The sequence below is a fragment of the Nyctereutes procyonoides genome, unplaced genomic scaffold (genome assembly GCF_905146905.1).
Source record: "Nyctereutes procyonoides isolate TBG_1078 unplaced genomic scaffold, NYPRO_anot_genome, whole genome shotgun sequence".
Lineage (NCBI taxonomy): Eukaryota > Metazoa > Chordata > Mammalia > Carnivora > Canidae > Nyctereutes > Nyctereutes procyonoides.
The window spans coordinates 15,523,249-15,547,243 of record NW_026575052.1 but is presented as its reverse complement, the minus strand read 5'-3'; the positions used below and the strand labels follow the sequence as shown (position 1 = coordinate 15,547,243).

Below are 23,995 nucleotides of genomic sequence, written 5' to 3'. Positions count from 1 at the left end.
CTGGGTGCTGACTGTCACCCTGCAGGGCAGCTGCAGGGACGGGGGTTTAACTTAGCCCAGAGCGTGGCATGTGGTGGTGCCCAGAGCTGTCACCAGGACCGGTAATCCTGGGGGCAGGGGCTGAGACCCCTGTCCTTGTCCCGGGGTTTGGGGAACAGGACGGGGTCCCAGTCACAGCCCAGCTTCGAGCCCTGCTTGTCCAGTCCACGGCCTTCTCCACAGGTGCTGTTCTGCTCCGGTCCCAGGGCCTGAACTCTGGGCTCCTTCATCCAGCCTCCGCGGGGCCTGCTCGGGGCTGGGGCTGGGCTGGGCTGGCCCTGCTGGGGGCCGGCGGGGAGCGGGCCGAGCTGGCGTGACTGCGGCTGATGCCAGGGGCTCCGCCTGGAGCCTCTGACCTGCCTGCGGGGGGCCAGGTGATGGGACGGGGGGACCCGAAGGAGCTCTGGTCCGGGAAGCCATGTTCAAGTGACGTGAGGAGAGGAGGGCCTGTCTCCTCCTTGGGCTGCAGGGCCTGTGGGCCAGGACACTCAGGTCCTTACATCCCTAGCGGGCACTTGGACTCCATCTGAGCCCAGGGGACAGAGGGCGGCGGGCTGCACACGAGGGCGGGCTGGGCCCACGGGAGGCAGGGGCGGGTGGATGTCAGGGGAGGGGTGGCCATGGCTGGGGCACTGCGGTTTTCTCTGGCACCTTCCACTCCATGGTTGGGACTGAGGGCTGGGGGGTCCGGCTTCCCCTCCTTGAAGTCTCTCGCGCCCCCTGCCCCACGGTCTGCACTGTGAGGCTCCATGAGGTCACCCCTTCCCCCTCAGTGATCAGGTGGGGGGCCAGAGCCAGGGCCAGGGGAGGTGCCGAGTGGTGGACTAGAGGCAGGAGAGTAAGCGGATGCAAGCTGCACCCCCAGTTCAGCCTGGTAGGGGTATGTGGGGGATACTGAGCACCTGTCAGACCCAGGCCCAGCCCTCCGCTATGTGGAGAACAGTGGAAACCAGTGAGGGGGAGGTGGTTGGTGGCTGTCAACTGAGATGGGCAGGGGTGGGTGCCTGGGAGCCAGGGGAGGGCGGTGTGGCTGAGGGGTGAGCCCCAGAGACGTGTCTGTCCCCAGGATCGCTTTTTTTTTTTTTAAGATTTTATTTATTTATTCATGAGAGACACACAGAGAGAGGCAGAGACACAGGCAGAGGGAGAAGCAGGCTCCATGCAGGGAGCTTGATGCGGGTCTCAATCCTGGGTCCCCAGGATCACACCCTGGGCCGTAGGCAGGCGCTAAACCACTGAGCCACCCAGGGATCCCCCCAGGATCGCTTTAGACAGTCACAGGGAGCAGGGGACAGACAGACCTGTCTTCAGATTCAGATGTGCTTTACCAGGGGGCCCTGCCCCTACTGCTGCCCCCTTTCCTGGCAGGACCACATACTCCTGCCCCTCGCTGAGGGCAGCCAGGGGCCAGCTGCGTGGACGGAGGGTGCCCCAGAACCACTGAGGGCTGGAGCTGGGGCGCTGGCGTATAGGGGTGGACAGAGCAGCCAGCCTGAGTTTGGAGCTGCCTCCCTTCTCCTGGGTCACTCTGCGCCAGGCCCGCCTCCTCCCAGTGGTCCCAGCAGACCGAGTGGCCTTTGCCATGCTGGGCCTCTCCCACTTGCAGTCTACAGAGTCAGCGTTTGCCCTCTGGAGCGGGGGGCTGGGGAGGCTTCCCCTGGGTCGTGGTTGGGAAAGGATGTGAGTGAACAGAGGGAAAGCTTACCTCCTCTTGCATCTGAATGTCTGAGTTGGGGCTCTGCTGTGTGACCCTGGGCAAGTTTCTTACCCTCTCTGAGCATCAGTTGACATTCATTCTTCTGTGTCCCTCCCCGCCCCGCACACAACAGCTTTATTGAGATTTGACTCACCTACCATATAATCCACCTATCTAAAGCATCTAATTCAGTGATATTTAATGTATTTATGGGGTTGTACCATTACCACCAATTTTATATATTTTTGTCACCCCTGGAAGAGAGTCTCTCCCTTTTAGCAGTCCCTCCCCATTTCTCCCCAGCCGCCCAGCCCTAGGCAGCGTCTTGTCCTCTCCGTGTCTGTGGCCCTGCCTCACATGTTTCGTGTGCGTGGCGTCGTATACCGTGTGGTCCCTCTGCGACTGACTTCTCTCACTCCGTGTAATGTGTCCAAGCTTCATCTGAGTGGCAGTGGGTGCCAGGCCCTCACCGCTTGCTTTGTTGAGTAATATTCCATTGTGTGGATGTGCCAGCTTTTATTTCTCTGTCCGGATGGACGCCTGGCTTGTTTCTACTTTTTGCCTATTATGAATAATGTGGCTATTTTTTTTTAAACCTACATGGACGTATGTTTTCCTTGGATGCACCCTCCCCACACGTAGAATTCCTGGCTCATACACAAGTCTCCATTTAACCTTTGGAGGAGCTGCTGGACCCTTTGCCAAAGTGGCCACATTACTTTTCATCCCCGTCACTACGTGAGGCTCCCACGGCTCCATCTTCTCACCGACACCTGTTCTTTTCTGACTCTCTGGTCACCTTCCTTCTAGCATCCATCCATCCCACAGGTATTTATAGAGCATCTATATTTGACAAGGCAGGGTGCTCACTGCAAAATTAGGGGAGAATTTGTCCCTTGAGGAGCTGTTTAGATTCAGTGGCACAATATCTATAAAAGTCTCTGTGTGCTTAGTGACAGGAGATAAAGATTCCCAAGGGTAGAAGCTGGGGGCGGTCAGGAATCATGGGGCCCCCTGAGAGCGAAAGGAAAGAGAAAGGAATCTGTGTCTGGCGACCACCAGTGTGTCAGAGCTGTCGCTTCAGTCCTCAGGACCCTCTGGGGCACATTGTCCATCCTATTTGCAGATGGGGAAACTGAGGTTCAGGCCAGGCACCTTGCCTCAGGGTCACCCAGCTGAGAAGTAGCTGGGCTTTGGGCCAGGCACCTGTTTGGATAAGCTCATTTCACCCTCCCAACCCTTTGAGGTTGGTACTATTAATTATGTCCATTTTGGAGGAGAAGAAACAAGCTCAGAGAGGTGGACTTACTCGTCCGGGATCACACAGCTCCCGAGGACCCCTGCTGGGATTTAGACCCAAGCAGTCTTGCTCCCAGGTCTCAGGAGATGAGGGTGAGAGCCCGGGCGTCAGTCTGTCCCTTCCCTTTCTTTCTTTCTTTTTTTTTTTTTTAAAGATTTTAATTTTTTTAAAATTTATTTATGATAGTCATACAGTGAGAGAGAGAGAGGCAGAGACACAGGCAGAGGGAGAAGCAGGCTCCGTGTACCGGGAGCCCAACGTGGGATTCGATCTCGGGTCTCCAGGATCGCGCCCTGGGCCAAAGGCAGGCGCCAAACTGCTGCACCACCCAGGGATCCCTCCCTTCCCTTTCTTGGTCAAATCTGCAGTGTCGTCCTGGGCTGGAGGCGTGTGTGGCCCTACGCAGGCCTCCAGGGGCTCTATCAGGATCTCCCCCAGTTTTTCGGTCTGATTCCTTGCTCTGTGCCTCACTTTTCCATCTGGGCAGTGGTAGTGGGCCCCCATGGCTCACTCACTACCCGAGTCTGGCTCGTTCCATCCGTTCCATCCCTTCCATCCCTTCGGAGAAGCTCAGAAGCTGCAGGATGGCTTAGGGCTGGGGGTGGGGAGCCGCATCTCCACCACGTGTGATTCCTGCTGGGTTATAAATAACCTAGCAAATGGGATGGTGAGGGGGACCACAGCGCAATTCCTCAAGGAGGCTGGGCTTGGACCCGCACACAGATGGGGACACTTTAGGGGTGTGTGTGTGTGCGTGTTGTGTGTCCTCGGGTGTGTGCTGGCACGTGCCTGGGAAGCTTTGGTGGAGGCTGCGAGAGCTGTGAGGCTGCCCAGGACAGCGGGAGGGCTGGGCCTGCCTTGGGCTCATTCCAGGGTCTGTTCAGTTTCCTGGGGGAGGGCTGGGGGTCACCTGGCTTCAGGTGGACCCCAAGATCAAGCCAAGGATCCCTCTGCTTTTGGGCCAGCCTTCCTTCAGGTGCTGTGAGCCTGAGAACCAGATGCGTGGCCTTGGGTGCTGTGTGCGGGCCCAGCCCTTTCCCCACCACCAGGCCTCACTTCCACCTGCCTCACCATCCCCCAGCTCCCTCATTCTTACTCTCCCCCTGAGCTGTCTGTGACCTCTCACAGGTCGCCTGGCCTGTCTGTGGAATAAGGAGGATCATCTCACCCGGCAAGGAGCCCGGCATTCAGCAGGTGCTCAGTAAATGCTATCTCTCCCCCGCCAGCCAGCCGGGGCCTGGTTGTAAAGTGGCTAGCATTGTAGGCTCCACTGGGAGCCTGCTAATCTGCAGTCTTTTGCATGTAATTTGCATAGTCATTTTATAAAAAAAAAAATACGCTGGAATCCGGCTCAGTTTCTCTTCTCTCCTCTCTCAGCTCAGTTGGAGTCCTCTCAATTGGATTTTGGAGGGACCAGAGAGAAGCTTTGTCCAGCCCCCTGGTTTTATACATGGGGAGACCAGAGCCTCCTGCAGGATCACATAGTGATTGGGGCCAGGGAGGGGGTACCATGGGTCTGTTGGGGATGATCCCATTCACAGGCTTCATCGAACAAGTATTCGTGGAGGCTGTGTCCCACAAACACTCTGGGCCCAGGGAACACAGGAGTGGCCATTGGAACTTCCTCATGGGGCAGGCTAGTGAGGACTGGGATAGGTGTGCACTCTGGTACAAAAAGCATGGCCTTTGGGGTTCAGCTATCCCGGGGTTTGTAACTGGTCCCACTGCTGTGTGACTTTGAGCCAGTCGCTTCCCCTCTCTGCACTTTGGTATGCCCATCTGTGAAATGGGAATGATAATCCCTCGCTGGGAAGAGGTCTGTGAAGAGAACTGAGGCAAGGTGCATATGGAGAGTCTGGCACATAGCGAGTGCTCCCTCCAGGGCGATTACCTATTGTTGGGGATAAGGGATGGAATGGCCCCAGGCCTCTTCTGGAACAACACCCAGTGAAATGAGTCTCACATCACAAACTGGGATCTCTGCGTGTAGTCCAGGGTTCAGGAACCCCTGAGCACGGGAGCTGGTGTCAGTGAGGCCAGGGTTCAAGTCTTGTTAACGCCCCAACTGGTAGCTTAACAGCCCTGTTCCCATCCATAGACGGGACGGTAGTCTCTGCTTCCCAGGGCGGCTGAGCAGCTTCAGTGAGATTTGATAGAAGGTGTGTGTGTGGGGGGGCATTCAGGGGGGAGCATTCAGGTGGGAGCATGGTTGGTGGCCCCTCCTCCCCCTCCTCCCTGGTAAATGCCAAAATGGTGGAGGTCGTCCCCAGAAAAGACTTCCTCCTTTGGACCAGTACGGTGGTTGGTGCGAGGAGGCCTCGCAGAGGAGGCATGCTTTGAGCTAACTGAGCTTCGTGAGGACATGGTTGTTGTGCTAATTGTGGGACCCTAAGTGCCTAGAACAGTGCCTGGCACACAGTAGGTGCTTCCTAAACCCTGCTTGTCGATCGAGTAGGTGCTGACCAGGTGGAGGAGGGGAAGAGGGTTCCCCTCCGAGGCAGGGACAGCATGGGGTGGGCCTGAGAGTGCCCCCCCCATTGCAGGCACTGTGAAGGGTTTAGTTGTTGGGGGTGGGGAGTGGAGGGGGTGGGTAGCTGAGTCTGGAAATGGTGCCTCAGTGGGTGGGCCTGCTTTGAGGCACCAGCTTGGGGATAGGAATAAATGAGCAGTGTGAGTCAGGATGGTCAAGAGGGTGACGCTAGAAGGCAGGTGGCTGGGGTTGACAGAGTGGTGACAGGGGCATCCCAGCCCTGCGTTGAGGAAGGGGCTGTTTTTCCCAGGGTCTTGGCCTAGGCCACATGGTGGGCAGCTGTTCAGGGGCAGCCTGTACCCCCAACTGGGACGGGGGTGGGAGGAGTGTCAGGGCCAGGAACTGGGCTAGCAGGAGAAGACAGGGTGGGGTGGGGTGCGGGGGAGTGTCTGGGCTAGCATGCCGCCAGACCTTTCCATGCCTGGGGAGAGGGCTGGGCCTGCCAGGCCATCCCCTTCGTGTGAGGCGTGCTGCTCAGGCCTTGCCAGCTCCCCCGGGCTTTTGTGTTGTTCCTTTCTGTCCTTCTGGCTGCCCATGAGCGTTCTCTGGGACAAGCTTTCTGCGGGGCTCTCTGCAGAATGAAGGGCCAAGGGGTTTCACAGACCAGAGGGTGACAGGGATCGGGGTTCAGAAAGAACGTGCTACTTCTACTAATAAAAGTACTCTGGAGGTGCCTGGGTGGCTCAGTCGGTTGAGCGTCTGACCCTTGGTTTCCCCTCAGGGCCGTGGGATAGAGCCCCCATGAGAGGCCCATGCTCAGTGGGGAGTGGGTAGTCATTTTGGGATTCTCTCTGCGCCCTCCCCTCAAATAAATACATCGTAAAAAAAAAAAAGGTACTCTTGAGTTCATCATAGAACACTTGGAAAATGCAGAAATGCAGACAGGTCCTGAGAAAAAGATGAAAGACTGTCTGTCATCCCACCACCCAGAGAGCCTCTGGAAAGCTTTAGTAGGATTCAGTGTTAAGAAATTCACTTTGGTAGGGAGCTCATTAAAGCAGGATCATGGTCTCTGTTTTCTCGTAACCTATTTTCTAAACCTGACAAGGATAATAGCATTAATAGCCAGCATTTATTGAGCACTTGGTTAATGTGTGAGAGTCTCCTGTGAACCCACGAGGTGGGTATTATCTTTGTTTACCAGGAGAACCAGGCTGAGAGAGTTAAGCACCTGCCCAAGGTCACCCAGGTTTTGGGAGAACCATCTGTACGATCCTCTCAGCAGCCGTGGTGTATGGCCTCCTGACAACCAGTGCGTGCATTTCCCCTGTCCTGAAATATTCTTTGAAACAAGTAAAAAGTGAAAGCCACCTGTGATCCATTCGTGCTTTTTTTTTTTTTTAAGATTTTATTTATTTATTTATTTATTTATTCAGAGAGAGAGAGAGAGAGGCAGAGAGAGAAGCAGGCTCTGTGCAGGGAGCCCAATGCGGGACTTGATCCCGGGTCTCCAGGATCACATTGGGCCAAAGGCAGGCACTAAACCGCTGAGCCACCCGGGGATCCCCCATTCGTACCTTTTAATGGTGGGATAAAAGAGAGTGTGGGTTTGTGGAAGCACAAATGTTGTTGGCTGCATAATATTCCACGTTACGGTTATTCCTTAACTTATTTAACTAGTCCTCTGCTGTGGGGGATGTCGGGTATCTCTGCTTTTACTCTCATAAATAACCCCGCCCTGGATCTCCTCGACCCGAGGGCCGGAGGGATGCCTGGCTGCCCAGGGCGTGGGAATCAGAAAGGCCCTTAGAGCACCAGGCTCGACTGTTGGTTTGTGAATGAGGGAGAAGGGAGAAGGCGGCTTGCCTGGCTCGGGGAAGCGGCGGGCTCTCTCCCTGGGCCCCGGTGGCTGTGGCGGGGCGGTGCTGCCCGGGGAGGGGGCTCGGGGGCAGCGAGGGGGTGTGTAGCGGAGTTTGGCCGCGGGTGGGGAGCCTCTGCGGCTGGGATGCCCTTTGCAGAGCGCTCGGCCGGGCCCCAGGCTGGGCCCACGGGGTGGGGGGGGGCTTCCTGCCCTCTGAGCTGCCCTGGTGGGGCCCTGGAGGCAGCGACTGGGAGAAGGGCGGTGGCAGGGTGGCAGGGTGTCGGTGACAGCGTGTGCCCCTGGGCTGTGCTGATCTTGTGGCGGGAGGCCTGTGGGGGTCAGGGGGGCCTTCTCTGCCCCTCCTCCCCCGGCCGGTGGCCCCTTCCCCAGCGGCTGCGGCGGGTGCTGGCTTCCCAGCCAGGGCAGCTGTGGCCCGGTGGGGGGTGGGGACCGATGCGTCCCCCTTCCCAGTCCCCACTCTCCATTGTGTCGCCCCCTGGGCTGTCCTGCTGCCCAGAGCCTGGCCCCGGCCCACATTCCTGCGGTGACGCTCTGAGTCTCCGGGTTGGAGCTGGTGAGCGTGAGGGGCACCGAGTTCTCACAGGCCTGAGGGCCTTCTGGGGACACAGACGGGTGGGGACGGAGCCCGTGGGTGTCCAGAGGGCTCTGCTGAGACCACCCTGCTTCCACGAGCTAGTGGTTACGTCACTGTGTGTCTCGGGACAAATCACTTTACTTCCCTGGTGCTGCTGGGCAGGCTCGTTCCCGGGACTGGGACGATGCAGGTCTTGCCCCTCTCTGAGCCTCAGTTTTCACATCTGTGAGAAGGAGGAGCGGAACTCGGTGATCGCTCGGGCCGAGGTTAGCCTTGCGGTGAGGACTGAGCCAGAAGCGTGCCGGCGTAAGGCCGACGGATGAGTACTGTACACCACCTGTGTAATTAGTGTCCTCATCTAACCAGAGAGAGGCTCAGAGAGGTTAAGGAACTTGCCCAGAGTCACCCAGCAAGTAAGCCGAGCCGAGCTGAACTTGAACCCAGGACAGTGAATCTGGGCTCCCAACCCCTGCGCACATGGCCTCTGGTCACCGAGAGTAGTGCCGGCGTCTGGCTCACGCAGGGAAGGAAGCTTGGGCAGAATTAATTATACTTGGTTTTATTCTTAGCTTTTGCAGCATGATTAGCAGTGCAGGGGAGCTGGGCTCCTGGCCCCCTGCCAGCTGACCTAATTTGTGTGTCTGTGTCTGTTTCTGTAACCCGCCCTTTCTCCCCACTCATCCAACCTCTTTTTCTCTCTGCACTCTCCCCTGCTGTGTGGCCTTGGCAGTGCCTCTTAACCTCTCTGGGCATTAGTAGCCTTGTCTGCAGCATGAGTGTAATCATCCTGATTCTATTTCCCACCATGAGGACGGTAAGGATTAAATGAGATAAAATCTTCAGAAAGGGTAATAGATTAGCAAAGAATTTACAATAATTGAAGCTGTGTTGATTTACTCAGCTCTGTAGTTGGTCCTGTGCGCAGCCCGGTACCTATATGATACTATCTGATGCTCATAGCAACCGCAGGAGCTTCCCACTGTCCTCAGCAGCCCCATTGTACAGATGAGAAAGCTGAGGGGAGAGATTCTGAGGCTTGTCTGATGTCCCACGGGGAGTAATGGAGCTGCTCCATGCTGGCTTGACGTCCGTGCTATCCTGTTTCTCAGGGCAAGCTCGTGGTGGGGGAGGGCAGGTGATAGGAGCTGAGCATGAGAGACCCCAGACTTCTCCCAGTCTGGGTAGGAGGCCAGGGGCAGAGGGAGGCTCCCTGGCTTTCTCCCTGAATGCACTCCCTGCACTCAGAGGAGATGCCCTCAAGTCCACCTGACTTGGGTCCCTCACCCTGCCTTACTGGTCTAAGACTCTGGAGGGGATCAGGTGCAGGTGAGTGGTGGTAAGGGGGGCCATGTGATCACTGTGGGAGCCTGCGGTGCCTCTTTGGGGTGAAGCTATGGGTCAAGATGGGGTCGTAGCAGGCAGTGAGGAGAGATGACAAGGATATGGCACTCCTGGGAAGGGGGCTGTGTCTCACCCCGGTGTTGCGTCTGCTTGCTTGTGCCCCCGAGGAAAGCATGTGTGATGTGTGCTTGTGTGCGTGTGTGTGCGTGTGTGTGTAGGGAACGGAGGGGTGCAGGTATAGGGGCCTGCTGGTGGGCATCTGGGAGCGGGGCATAGGATGATGCAGTGGGTCGTATTTGGGACACATGGCTGGAGTGGGTGTCTGGAAGCACAATGTGTGTCTGATGTGTGCTAGGATGTGTGGACCGTGTGCAAGGATATTGGTGTGTGTGGAGGGCTGGGTGGGTGGTTCTGGACAGTGGTGGGTGGTTCTGAGCTGAGGCCACATGGCAGAGGGGGGCTGTGGGGCACAGGTGTAGGATGAGCAGTGGGGTGGGGAGCCCAGACCTTCCCCAGCTGCTTGGGGAGCCTCCAGTTGGGCTTCTGGGATTGGGGTGGCAGGAAGCAGAAGAGTCAGGGGCTTCTGAAGCTGACGTGCTTGCTGTCCGTGTGGTGGGTGTGGGGCACACAAGTGAGAGCCGAGGCTGTTTACAGCCTGTGAGGTTTGTGTCCCTACCGTGGGGAAGGTGTGCAGTGATGTGTGATTTAGGGAACATGCTTGGACTTGGGCATGGGTTAGCATGTGTCCTGGGTGCGGTGTGTGCCACCCTATGGTCATGAGATTTTGCCAAAGCTTGTGTGGGGTGTATTGTCTCTGAGCTGAGGTGGTATGCGGGTTGGGGTCAGTGAACGTTGCTCATAATTGTGTGTTTCTGTAGGGCCCAGCGCTGTGTGTGCTGGGATGTGCAGTGTGCGCGTCAGGATGCGGCCTGGATTGCCTGCTAGCTGCAGTGTGTGGGGGTGTCAGGCATGTGGATGCGTTTATCAAACACGGGGGTGTGAGCTTACGTGGAGGTGGGATGCAGTGAGGGGCGGGGGGGGGCAAGCCACAGGGCAGGGGGGGGGGGGGCTTTGGATTCAGTTTTCCTTTAAGGGAATGGCTTGGATAATTATGCTAATGATGCACGGAATTATGCAAACGGAGAGGTCGTTTGGGGGTCAGAGGCTGTTGTCACCGTCCTCCTCTTTGCTACTTCTTAGGCTTTCCCGGTTGCCTTCAGGCTCAGTTCCCTGTCCCCATGTCTCCTCTTGCTCCTGGTCCCCTGGAGCTGCTGCCACCAGCACCCCTGCGGGGCTCCTGGGAGGGCCCCCCCCAGCCGCTGCCTCCCCCAGCTGGCCCAGGGAGGGGTCAAGCTGGCACTCAGCTGGCTTTGGGGGGGGTGCTGGGGAAGATGGCATCCTTTACCCCACCCCCACCCCACAGGTGTCGCCTGCATTGAGCTTCCCCAGGTGCTTCCAGGGGTGACTGTGCTGTTGGCCAGCTCTCCTTCCGTCTCCTCTGGGGGTCGCTTATTATTCAGAAAGGATGTTCTCTTGGAGGCAGGTTTGGAAAATCACTGAGGTGGCCCCTTCCCCAGCTTTGTCTGATGCGTGTGAGGCTAAATTAAGATGTGCGAGTTCTCTCCCTCTGCCTCCCACTCTCATCTTCCCTCATCTTCCCTGCTTTCTCTTGCTCACTGAGTCCTCCCTTGCGCTGCCCTCGCCCCCCCCCCCCCCCCCCCCGTGCCCCTCTGATCCCTGGCTTCCCTCTGCCCTCGTCCCCCCCTCCCCACTGCCCGGCATCCTCTCTGTTCTTCCGTGATCTTTCCCTCTCCTGCCCCCACCGCATCTCTGTGGGGAGCTGGAGCTCCCGGTCCTTAGCATGGAGGAGATGGTCGCCATGGCAACGGTTGTCATGTCGATGGCTACTGAGCTAGGGATGAATAGTATCTAGGTGAGAGCTACCTGAGCGGAGGCTGATGGGTTCACAGGAGGCTCCACGCTTGTCTCGGAGCCTCAGAGCTGCACAGCGTGCACCCCCCCCTCCACGCACGCACCTGTTTCTACCCAAAGGCACGCCAACACGAGATGCCTCTCTGGCTGCCTTTGGGTGAGTGTGTCAGGGTGTGTCTGGATGCGATCTCTGTCTCCAGGTGTGTCGTTCAAGTCTGTGTGGCTTTGGGGGCAGTCCTTGGATTCGTGCAGGCCCTTCCAGGAGCAGACTGTTAGATTGTTAGGGGCTGTTGTGTGGCACTGGTCACAGAGGAGTCCTGTGGACTCCCTGGTTTGGTGCCCACATTTACCCCAGTTTGGGGATCCCCAGGGACCCCAGACTTCTTAGAACCCCTCCTCCCAGCTAGAGGTCTCTCAGCTCCTCCCTGGCCTTTCTGGAAGGATGGAAGGTCAGTGAAGATGGCTCCGCCCACAAGTGGGAATCTGATATCCCCCCCCCTCCCCCCGTCTTCCCCATCCTCTTGCGTGGCCCTGAGCAGGAATTGCACATCTCTGGCTTCTGGCTGCTTGCCTAAGAATTGCGCAGAACGTCTCCAAGGGCCTCCAGCTTGGCTGGCCCAGCGTGAAGAGGCTGGGAGTGCAGGGAGCCTTCCGTCTCCCTCATCTGGGGTCCTGGGATTTGTTCTTCCGGGCAGTGGGGGCAGAGATGGGGGCTGGGATAAGTTGGATGAGAGCTCTCTGAGCTCCTGGAATGTCTAAAACTGAGAAAGACCCAGCAATTAGTCACGGGAGCAATCACACTAATTGTTCCGCTCCATGACTCACTGGTAGCAAGTAAATACTGATTAATTCATTACTTTGCGTGTGTGTGTGTGTGTATGTGTGTGTGTGTGTGTGTGTGTGTGGTGTAACAGGGGTGGGGTGGAGGGACGGAGGGAATCTCCTGGCTCGCCGCCCTGGCCTCTTGCCCTGGCTGGCCTGGGTAGGGCCATGAAGCAGGTGGTCGGGGCTGAGGCAGGAAGCCAGGATGGCGGGCCTCTCCCTAGCTGTGTGCGAACCCCAGAAGGGGGCCCGTGGAGCGGGGGTGTGTGAGGCTGAGCATGGCCTGCAGCACCGACCCAGTCGCCCTCCTGCTCACACACCTTTCGTGTTCCCCACGTGGGCTGGACAGTGCAGATGCTTGGACTGTACCTCAGATCTGCTGAACCACTGAGTTCAGCGCTCACAACATTCTGACCTGAGGTCAGGACGAGAAGTAACTGGATTCCAGGAGGAAGTTGTGGCTGGTCACTGAAAGCCTCCCGTGAGGGGGCTTCCCTGGCTGCAGCTCCAGCCTGCCCCTACTCCGCCCCTGCCCCAGGAATCATTCCCATCTTCCAGCTCAACTGTCCCTTAACAGATACTTCCTGAATGCCTCCTGTACGCCAGGCAACGTCCTGCCTCCATCCAACAAGGAATAGTTCGGGGGGTTGGGCAGCCACAGCTCACAAGCGGTGATGGACGTGAATTCAGAACCACGAGACACTCTGAAAGATCAGGGTAGGGGGGCTTCTTGACAGAAGTGAGAGGGCAGTAGAGGTTAGCTGGCCAAGAGTTGGAGGACGAGGGGCTGGGGAGGAAGTGTTCTGCGTGGAGGGGACAGCATGAGTGACAGGCAGGAGAGCACAGGCATGTACCAGGAATGGGGAGCTGCCGGCGGTGGGGCTGGAATCCAGCAAGTGGAGGGGTGCAGGGGGACCCGGGGTGAGGTTGGAGGGCAGGGGGGCCAGCCCTGAGAGCCCAGGCTACGCTTCCCCACCTTGCAGCTGTGCTGATTCTCTTCCCTCTGCTGGAGATGCCTTTCTAATCCTCTAGATCCTCTAGATCCGGGCCCTTGGGGGCAATCTCACTTTCTGGGGAAAGCTCTCAGGAGCAGGGCCTGGCCAGGCAGAGCCAGGGTCAAAGGTGTGGCAGCAGGTGGGGTCCTCCTGCCTTGCCCGGCCACTGTGTTGGCTCTCACTGCAGGGTTGCAGTGGGGAGGGACGGCCCCAGCTCCGGGCCTCCCCAGGTTCTGAGCCGGGAGGACTCTTAGGCCAGGTGAGCGGGACCCTTTGAGAAGCCCCTCTTACACTCGACCCCCTTGAAGTGGAAGCGGTTTCCAGCCCTGAGCTAACTTAGGCACTGAGATCCTTTGCGGGGAGGTGGGCCAACTTCCTGTTTTGGGGAAGACCCAGGGCCAGGGCTGGAGCCTGCACCCACTCTTACCCAAGGTACTTCCTTCTGGAAGCCCCAATCTCCCCAGGCCCCTTGTCTATCTGACTAATGGAGCTAATCACGCTGCCTTTGGGATTGCAAGGTCTGAAACTTGGGGTCCCTGACGGGGTCTGAGTCTCACTGCGTCCTGTGCTGTCTGGTGACCCAGGGCAGCTGGGTGGGCCCCAGCACCCTCCTCCATGGAATCAGCCCCGCCTCTCTTTCCTTGAGGACCGGGGGCTTTTGTCTGTGAAAGGCACTTGGAGTGTGGGTCTGAGGACCGGGCCACGCTGAGAGTCACGCTAACGTATGCCGAGTGCCTGTGGCATACAGGTGTGCTCAGCACTGCACACGTTAGCACACTGCATGCTCACAGCACCCCAAGAAGGCAGGCACGGTTTGCTTCTAGGTAATGAGTAAACCGAGGCAGGAAGAGACTAAGTAACTTGTTAGCCCCAGGTCACACGTTTAATAAGTGCTAGAGTCTGGACTCAATGCCAGCATTCTGGCTCTAAACCCGCTTCTGCCCCCAGCAGTCCCCTGTGGTGGCCGTCAGGCGGGCAGATGGCGCTGCTGCCCTGGCCCCTGCGTGGGTGGGAAGTGGTCATCAGGCCGGCCCTGGCTCTGTGGCTCTGTTTGCCTACAGGGTGGCCACATCTAATGCTGTCCCTCATTGTCACTTGGCCTGTGAGCGTGTCTGTTGTCCCTCTGGGCGTGTCCAGGCTGCTGGCCTCAGGTCCTGAGCTCTGTGCCCAACTCTGCCCTCCCCAGGCTCAGCGCTGGCGCAACGAGAACTTTGAGAGGCCCGTGGACCTCGAGGGCTCTGGGGATGACGACTCCTTCCCTGATGATGAGCTGGATGACCTCTACTCAGGGTCGGGCTCAGGCTGTAAGTACCTCCCCCTCCTCTTCCCTGTGGGTGGGCAATGCTATTTGCCTCCAGGGCCCCCCCACGAGGCTCTGATCGCTGGGAACAGGGGCCCATGCAGGCTGGCCTCCACGTGGGGATGGGGAGGTCAGGCCGGGGACCACAAGCACCAGAAGGGCAGACCATCCTCCTGGGGCTGGAACCGGGGCCTCGAGACCTCAGAGCTCAGGACTCCCCGCTCCCCATGGTTCTATCTCTACAAGCTCTGCTGGAGCCCCCTGCAGACTTCCCACACCTGTCAGGGAACACAGACTCCCCTCTCCAACCCAGGTGGCAGCACTGCCACGACCTCTTGTGTGAACTTAGTAGCCACCCCTCAGTGGCAGTGGCAAGATCAGCAAGATCATTTGGCTCACTCGACCTGGGTCAGGTGGTGGCCTCCCGTCCGATCAGCTGCAGCCCGGGGCAGGTTCGGGGAGCCATGGAAAGGGGCAGATGCCTCCACCGTGCCTGGAACAGGCCTGGTTCCGTGGCCTGGCTCCCAGGAAAGGCCAGCAGAGTGGCGTGAAGAGAGGGAGGCGCCCCAAGTTTGAATTCCAGCTTTGCCACCTAACGGCCATACCACCTTCGGCCACTGTCCCTCCCTGAGGGCCTGTGTTCTTCCTTGGGCATGGTGAGAATAAATATGCCTTCTTCTCAGAGCCTCTGGAAGGTTTTAGCATGAGACATCACAGTCTGGAATAGAGAAGGAGCTCGAACACCAGTAGTAAATAAGCCTGTGTGCTCGGGGCGCTGGGCTGGCTTGGTCAGAGGAGCGTGTGACTCTTCATCTAGGGGTTGTGAGCTTGAGCCCCACGTTGGGTTTAGAGATCACTTTAAAAAAAAAAAGGAGTACATGCGGAGATTGGGCGGGGGGGGGGGCGGGGAGGACGAGTCAGTCTGACGGATGGGAGGAGGTCTGCGTGCCAGGGACCCAGCCTCCCACGGACCCTGGCCTCCAGTCTCCCTGCTTTAGCTTACTGCGTGTAAGCCTCTTGCAAGTTAATCTTCGTAAAATCCATCTCTGCTGGGTCATGCCTCTCCTGCTGAACCTCTCTGGCTGTTCTCCACCCCTCCTCTCTCCGCCTGGTCAGGTGCCCCGGGACCTGGCTGTGCCTTCTCTCTCTCTCTCTCTCCCTCTCATTCTCTCTCTCTCTCTCTCTCTCTCCCTCCCTCTCCTTTCCTCTGGGGCCTCCGTACGTGTCCTGGCTCAGAGGCAGCCAGGTTGCTCAAGTATCCCCTGTAGGAAGGGCTCCTTCCCCTCCTTGCTGTCTGCCTGTAGCCTGGGCCTCCGGGGGAGCCCTGAGGATGCCCACCACCACGTGCTCATGGTAGGGTGTACCCAGGTCTGACTTCTCCCAGAATGCCACTCCCCTACTTGTCCCCCAGCCTTTGCAAGGGCTAAAGACCCAATAGGGCTTTAGTTGCCACTGCCTGGATTCAACGTGCCAGAAGGTCCAGGCTGGGTGGTCTGGAATAATCAGAGAAGACTTCCTGGAAGAGGTGCTCTCCCTAGAAGTTTTGGCCAGGCAGAGAGGACTTAGGGAACATTCACCAGCCACCAGCCAACTGGCAACTTTTGGCCAGGCTGTGCCTGCCTCTTTTCTCTTGCCTCGTCCTGGAAAAATTGTGCCAAGATGAGGATGGGAGCGGCCCCCAGTCTTGATGGCCATTGCTTACCTGGGACCCTCACACCCCTCACAATCCCCCAGCTCCCTAGCTCTCTCCTCTCCCCCGCCCCCCCAGACTTCGAGCAGGAGTCGGGCATTGAGACAGCCATGCGGTTCAGCCCGGATGTGGCCATGGCAGTGTCTACTACAGCTGCAGTGCTGCCCACCGTGGACATCCAGCCCGTGGGCACCCCGTTTGAAGAGCTCCCATCTGAGCACCCCACCCCGGAACCAGCCACCAGCCCCCCAGTGGTGACAGAGGTCCCAGAAGAGCCCAGTCAGAGAGCCACCACCATCTCTACTCCCACGGCTCCCACGGCCGCCACGACGGCGGGGGCCCTGACCATGGCCACGGTGCCCGCCACGGTGGCCACTGCCGTCCCCAGCATCCCTGCGGCACCCCCTTCCACGGCCACCACCTCTGTCATAAGGACCACCGGCGTACGGAGGCTCCTGCCTCTCCCATTGACCACGGCAGCCACGGCCCGGGCCACCACCCCAGCGGTGCCTTCCCCTCCCACCACGGTGGCTGTCTTGGACACAGAGGCCCCAACACCCAGGATGGTCAGCACAGCTACCTCCAGGCCGAGGGCCCTTCCCAGGCCGGCTACCACCCAGGAGCCTGACCTCCCCGAGAAGAGCACCTTGCCCTTGGGGACCACGGCCCCTGGCCCCACGGAGGTGGCTCAGGTGAGCAGCTGGGGAGAGGGCGGGGAATGGGAGCAGAGGAGCGTGGGTCAGGGCCTGGGGGTGAGCCGCACACGGATGGAGAGGGTGAGAGAGGCGTGGGGCTGGGGGGCCGAGGCTGGGAGGGAGTCCTGGGATGTGCACAGAGGTCAGTGGTGTGGGAGGGAGACCAGGCCCTGGGCTTCCCACGTGGGACAAGCTTCACAAGGAGGTGGGTGAAGCCGGCTGTGGGGGGTGAAGTTCTCCCACCGCCCATGGTGGCCTCGTGACGCCAGGAGGTCAGTGGTGTCCTCTGGCTGGCCCTGAGTCTGTGAGAAGAGGAACTAATAGGATGCGACCCATAGCATGGTGGGGGTTGTCCAGGGCCGGGAACAGTGCCTGGCAGGGTAAACCAACCAGGGGTTTCCCTGTCGTTGTCGTCGTCGTTGTCGTCGTCGTCAGCACCATCGCCATCGTTAGCCTGAGGGTGACGGAGAGGAGAACCTGCAGCTCACGCTGTGGCCCTGTGCCCAGGCCGCCCTCAGGCGAAGGCAGGGTCAGGGTTCGAGCCCCTCCAAGGACTGGGTGCACATGTGTGTGTGGGGGGGGGTCGGGCTGAGGTTGAAGGGAAAGGGTGGAGATATCAGGAAGGCAGGGGATGTGAGGGATCCAGGAAATGGGAGAAGTAGCCTGGTGCCTGCTGGGGATGTGGGGACCAGCACTGACCGGGATCCAGAAGCCCTTTGCAGCCCGCCTCGTGGAGCGGGGTCCTCGGGTGGTGGCGCACCGTCAGGTCAGTGCCAGCCTCGGCGGGATGCCGGCCTTGCCCTCAGCTCCTCTGAGCACTGGGCCTGTCCGGTGTCTCAAGGATGTGGGCCAAGTGGGGAGGGGGAAACAGTGACAGGGCGTGGAGAGCAGGATGCCAGGCTGGGTCTCTGTGCACGTCCATGAGGCATCTGAGTCCTGGTCCTGCTTCCCCCAGGGGGTTTCCTGGACACACCTCCAGGGGGCATCATGCTCTGCAGTTGTACCTTTGGTCTGACCCCCAGGCTAAGGGACGCCCCTCTGCCTCAGGTACGTGGCCTGGGGACCAGGCTGCATCTAGCAGACCCCAAACAGCAGTTCGACAGCAGTCTCCCAAGAATCATCACTCAGGCAGCTAGAGGGAGAGGTGACGGAGGCGGGTTGGGGACAGGACATGGCCAGGTGTAGTGTGCTGGTTACAAGCACAAGCCGCTGGAGCTGGAGAGATCTGGATTTTAGTTCTGCTTCCACCACGTACTAGCTGTGTGTCCTTGGCAAGTCACTTAACTTCTCTGGACCTGCTCTAAAGTAGGGGTGATAATACCTCCTTCGTGGGGATGTCGTGAGGGTAAAATGTCCATCACCTGTTTTAGCACAGTGCCTGGCACATAGTGAGTGCTTAGTAAATGTCAGACCCACCGGGGAGGTGGGGTGGTGTAGGGGGATGGGGTCGGCTGCCGCACAGCAAGAGGTGTGGGGAGACCTGGCTCCCGGGCTCATGCCACCCTCCCCACAGACCCCAACTCCGGAGTCCGTCCTGACCACGATCCGGGATGAGCCCGAGGTGCCAGTGAGCGGGGGGCCCAGCGGGGACTTTGAGCTGCCGGAGGAGGAGACCACACAGCCAGACACAGCCAATGAGGTGGTGGCCGTGGGCGGGGCTGCAGCCAAGCCGTCACCTCCGCCGGGGACACTGCCCAAGGGTGCGCGCCCTGGCCCGGGCCTCCTGGACAATGCCATCGACTCCGGCAGCTCAGCTGCTCAGCTGCCTCAGAAAAGCATCCTGGAGCGGAAGGAGGTGCTCGTAGGTGAGGCTCGGGGCCTGGGAGGAGCTAAAATATCGGAGCATCTTCTGGCTGATTCAACGAGGACTGTGGCACCTCCCTGAGAGCGTGTGTGGGGATTCTGTGAGGTAGTGTGGGTCAGGCACCCAGGGTGGAGCCAGGCCATGGTGAGGGGCTGCGAATGCCGCCCAGCGCTGGCAGAGTTAGCATTGACTTCACCCCACCCCCAGTCTCAGATTCAAGACTCTCAGCCGCTTCCCTACCCAGGTTCCTCTGCCCTCCCCCCAGGCCCCAAGCCTATTCTGCCCTGTCCTAGCCCTTGACCTCTGCCTTCTTCCTCCACAGCTGTGATTGTAGGTGGGGTGGTGGGCGCCCTGTTCGCTGCCTTCCTAGTCACGTTACTCATCTACCGCATGAAGAAGAAGGATGAAGGAAGCTACACCCTGGAGGAGCCCAAGCAGGCGAGCGTCACGTACCAGAAGCCCGATAAGCAGGAGGAATTCTACGCCTAGCGGAGCCACAGTGCCTCCCGTAGCTCAGCATCACCCCTCTGCCTAGCCCCCAGCCTGGCCCCACCAGCCCTGGCCTGGGACTGGGCCCGGAAGGGAGCCTGGCCCTGCTCATCTCTGCCCGCCCTCCCAAGGTCTGCCCAGACTGCCAGCCTCTCACAGATCTTGCCTGAGGGCCTGTGGGTACTGCCATCTGCCCTAGACTGTGCCCTTACGAGCTCATCTCGGCCTCCCTGCTCTCCCCGCAATCAGCCAGCTTCGGGACCTCGTGTCAGCTGGACAGGAGGAAGGAAGCTCTGGATTGGCTGCTGGGAGGAGGGGTGGGGCTTGAGATGGGCTTGGGCCCTGACCTGTCCCCACAGGGCCGGCTGAGGTCTCCTTCCGGAGGTCGAGAGGCACTCAGGCTGGCTCCCAGGACTAGTGTTTGGCAGGCTCAGCCCCTGAAATCACTGAAGACACTGCAGCCTCTCACTACTGTCCCAGGGCTCCTCTGCCCAGGAGAGTGGGGACTTCATGCTGCCAGCCTGGTTTTGTCCTGGTCTTTCTGGGGTTGTGGGGTCCTCTCCCCCTCATCCCTGCCCTGTGCACATGTTCCACAGGCCTCACCTTCATCCCCGTCCGCCCCTAAGGAACTGACTTCCTGACAGTGCCCTGGCCACCACTGGCGAGAGGGGCTGGGACTTCCCTCTTGTGAGTGGGCTCTGCATAGACCCCATGTCCCACACGGTCACACGTAATGTCACACACAAAGACAGAAGCAGGCGATGACCAAATCATATGCAGTCCTGACCACCGAACCCATGTAGACCCGTCACAGACAGACATTCTTCCAAAGATGCTGATTCTCACGTGTTTCTCACGCCCCCTCCCCTCCTAATGCTCATGACAATGCAAGTCACCAGACATCCCCACCTGCTGGTGCGGCCTGCCCTTCTCTCGGCCTCCCCCCACGTACACTGTGGCACCACGCATGTTGTCTCCAGCTTTCCGGCTCACTGGGGAGGGTGGAGTCAGGCTGGAGCAATCAGCCCATATTGGGTTCCCTGAACTGCCCTGTCACACTCGGTCCCTCGCCACGATGCCAACACCAACCACATTGCCACCAACCCTGGCCTGTCAGATACAATCCCGCGTGGATGCACAATCTTCCCCCACACAGCCCTGCGCTCGCACTGGAGGAGAATGCTGGGCACATACTGCCTTTCCCAGAATCCCAGAATACAGGTGTGGCACGGAGGGGATGGGCTACACGCCCTCTGGGGCACTGCACATCGTTGAGGCCTGCTTCCCTCCCCTCTGCAGCCCCCCAGGGCGGTAGTCCAGGGCCCTGGACTCTCTGGGAGCCTTGCTGAGAAAGGCAGGCTGCTTCCTGGAATGCGGCCCCGGGCTGGGGAGGGGGCTGGGGTCTCCCAGGACCGTTAAGCCCTGGGCGGGGAGGGCGTGTGGCCTGGCTCCTGGTCTCCCTGTGTCCCCCTTCTGCTCTGAGCTAGGGGCCGACTCTGCCTCCCAGGACACAAGTCCCCAAAGTGCCTGCGAGGGTGGGCCCTGCCGCCCGGGCCTCCTGCACCCTCTCCTCCGGGCCTGCGAGGCCCATCTCGGTCCCACCCTGGGGCCTTTCCCGTGGACACTCACCCACTCATTGGCCAAACCACCTGCTGGTTCTCCCGGGTGCAGCTGGAAGCAGCCCTTGCAGACACACTGCCCCAGGCCCGGAGCAGAGAGCAGGTGGGGGCGGGGGTGCCGCAGGCCTCAGCCTGCCTCCCCCTTCTTTGTCACCTTTGCAGGGGGCGCCGCTTCTGTAGATATTTTAAACTTGGGGCTGCAAATCTCCTTTGGGGCGGGTGTGCTTGGTGGAGGCTCCTGAAGCCCCGGGATGTGGCCTGAGTTGTGGTTGGCTGGTGCTCACTCCCCCACCCCTCTCCTTCAACCCAGATTAAAGTCAGGAACCCAGCTTTTATTTCTGTTCCCTTTTCAAGACTCCCTGGCAGCAGACTTCTGCAGGGTGAGGGGTAGGGGTGCCTGAGGTGTTGAGGGCGAGCTTCCAGGGAACTTGCACACCCTGTCTTTTCCACCATCCTACTTCCAGCCCGGGGCTCTGTCCTTTAGACTCTGTGTCCCCCTGGGTAGGGCCTCAAAGCTTGCAAGGAGCCCAGCCTTTGAAGGGGGCAGGAGTGAGGGGAGGCACTCTGGGCCTGCAATCTATTGAAGGTGAGGTGACCTGGCCTCAGTCATCCCTGGAGCAGCAGGGCTGGGGAGGGGGAGACCAAAGCACTGGCCTCCCTCTACCCTGCTCCCTGGCTGGCTGCTGTCTTGGGGCTAGTGGCTCTGGTGACGAGGCCTGGGCAGGCCAAGGCTGAAAAGCCAGGGAGCATGGAGGAGAGAGGACGTGAACCCAGGGAGAGTGGGCCTGGGGTAGGAGACCCCTTCAGGGGCTGGAGCCCACCCTGGGGGTGGGGGGCCAGCAAGGATGGATGAGCTGGGCTGGGTCTGGCTGGAATGGGCTCGGAGTGGTCTGTGTGGGTCTAGCCGGGCCCAGGGGGCCTGACTCCCCATATCCCAAGGCCTGGCTTCTAACTTGGGGCTTTGCCTCCTGGCACGGACCCCTTCTCTCTGTCCTTAGCATTTGAGAGAAGAGGCCAAGGGCCTTGTTTTTGGAGTCCTGGACCTGAGACAAAGACCCAGGCTTGATCCCCTGGAAACTGAACACAGTCTGACTAGCCCAAATCCACTCTGGCCAGCCTAGTTCGGGCAGGGTGGTCCAGGAGAGAGGTCGGTTAAAGGATGAGCTGGAGCTCTCCTAGGTGCAATGTGTGTGCGGGGCTCTCACCCAGCCTGGGCACGAGGTGTGATGCGTGCAGGGCCTGCCCAGATAGGTCCCAGGGTGTCCTGCAGGGCCCTGGCATTTCCTGGAAGCAGGGCAAATTCCAAAGGGGAGGGAGTTTATGCGGCTTGAGAATGTCTCTGGGGCCTCAGCTGCCAGGGAGGGCGGCTGGGGCCTCTGGAGGTGGGGTTTGAGCACACCCTCCAGCTGTGACTTTTAGAACCCAGACTCTGTCTCCCTAGGAGGTCAGAGGGGGTTCCTCTCCTGAAAGGTTTGTCCCCTTGAACCTTGGACGTGGATGGCTGGTAACCAGGGCTGGATGGGGTTGGGTGGGTCAGCGGGCAGTGGCTTGGGGTGCTTGGGCCAGACGCCGCCCTGGGGTTGGCAAAGCCACCTGTCCAGGCTTCCGGGCGGGGGTCCTGGGCGCAGGAAGGAGGCCCACCTCTGCCTCTTGGGCAGGGCAGGAGTGGCCACCACTTCCTCGGCTCTCTTGCATTTCTCCTGACAGCCACCACCCCGGACTCGCTTCCTCAGGCCGCCTGCCTGTAAATAGAAGCCCACAAACTGTACAGATTTACAGAGATGCCAAGCCCGGGTCCTGGGATTGCCGTCTAAGGGCTGATGGTTCCAGCATCCCCCAGGTGCCCACCTGGCAGCTCAGCGCGCCCAGCCCCAGCGTGGCAAATACATGTAAATATTTTTCGTAGGCAGTGTGGCTCCAGAGAGCCCCCTGAAGACAGTGTCCCTCCTGTGCGTCCTTTCCCCTGTACAGAGCCCTCCAAGAACCCGGCCTGGGCCGAACGGGCGCTTGTCCTTTCCTCCCCCGGGCCTTTCCTGCCCTTTCCCCCATAACCCGTTTATTAACCACACCCGTCCTGAGTTCATGGCCAAATCTCTAAGGAAAAGTGGAGGGGAAAGACTGGAAAAAGAGGCCCAGGTGCCTGCCCCGCCATGGGTACTCACCTGTCCCAGCCTTGTGAAGGAGCTGTTTGGGTTTTTTTTGTTTGTTTGTTTCTGTTTTTTGTTTGGTTGTGTTTTGTTTTGTTTTTTTAACACTTCCCGTGCTGTGCCCATTTATAAGAGGAAATAAAATTAAGCTGAAATGATACTGTGTGGCCTGAGTGTGAGATAGACATGGAGGCTTTGTAGGGAGGGGTGGCTTGGCCTGCCCTCCCCATCCCGCCGGGCCTCAGCTACTTTACCCTTCGTGAGAATTTGAGAACCAAGCAAGGAAAATTGACCAGCAACCCTCGTGGGAACCATTATGGTCAAAGCTGCTGGTGGTTGAGAGTGTTGGGGAAACCACAGAGCTGACAGTGGGAAGGCCGGGTGGGGGCTGTGGTTGGGCGGGGCCCGGTCTGTGGTGGCACTGGGGGCCCTGTGGTCCACCCCCAGGGGAAGGACTGGTTTCAGGCCACAAAGAGATAATGTTGGGACCACAGGGTATTGGAATCAGATGGACCAAGGCCAGGTGGCTTTGGGGTCGGTAGGCCTGGTTTCAAGCTCAGGTGACATTTCCTAGCTCTGATGCTGGAGCAGCTACTTCTGAGCTCTCTGAGCCTCCGTTTTTTTATCTGTGGAAGGAGATAACAGTTACCATCCCCTAAATGGAAGGGGGTAAGGATTACGTGAGGAAGAACACTCTGCACGGTGTGGGAACAGCACAGAATGTCGGAGGGGAGGAACTCCCTGACCTGGAACCAGACTGACCCCTAGGCTCACAGGGCCTGTGGGGCAGGGGGCAGCTGCTGTGAGGCTGTGGGTCCTTATTGTTCCCGGGGCTGTCCCTAGTCTTGGGGTCAGGATTTGCAGGGCCCAACACGCTGCCTGCTGAATGAGGAAAGGACTCCGGCCGGGCTAGAAATCCCAGGGTCGGTGTCGGCTCTGGTGTGAACGAGGTCTCCGGTTCCGGGGCCCACAAGGGCCGACCTCGGCACCCGGGAATTGGATGCGTGGGCCGCGCAGATGGGAGTGGGGGCGCGCCGGGCCGGGGCTCAGGGATGGGCAAGGAGAGGGCGGAGGGGCAGGGAGGAAGACGATGACCCGAGAGGTCACAGCGCCGTGGGCCGCTGTCAGAGCCACGAGCCCTCTGGCCTCAGGGAGGCTGGGGGCGCGGGGCCCGGGGCAGACGAGGGCTGCCAGAGCCCT

General features: G+C 59.4%; 1 protein-coding gene across 1 annotated transcript in view; it reads left to right on the top strand.

Moving 5' to 3' along the window:
• The window catches only part of SDC3 (syndecan 3), a 43,537-nt gene extending 20,584 nt beyond the window's left edge, over window positions 1–22,953 (top strand). The window contains exons 3-6 of the mRNA XM_055332640.1: window positions 14,238–14,355; window positions 16,120–16,733; window positions 18,250–18,541; window positions 18,863–22,953. Of these exons, the coding sequence (XP_055188615.1) occupies window positions 14,238–14,355; window positions 16,120–16,733; window positions 18,250–18,541; window positions 18,863–19,029 (1,191 nt within the window). The 3' untranslated portion in view covers window positions 19,030–22,953. The remainder of the gene's footprint in view (window positions 1–14,237; window positions 14,356–16,119; window positions 16,734–18,249; window positions 18,542–18,862) is intronic.
• The last annotated feature ends 1,042 nt before the right edge of the window (window positions 22,954–23,995 follow it).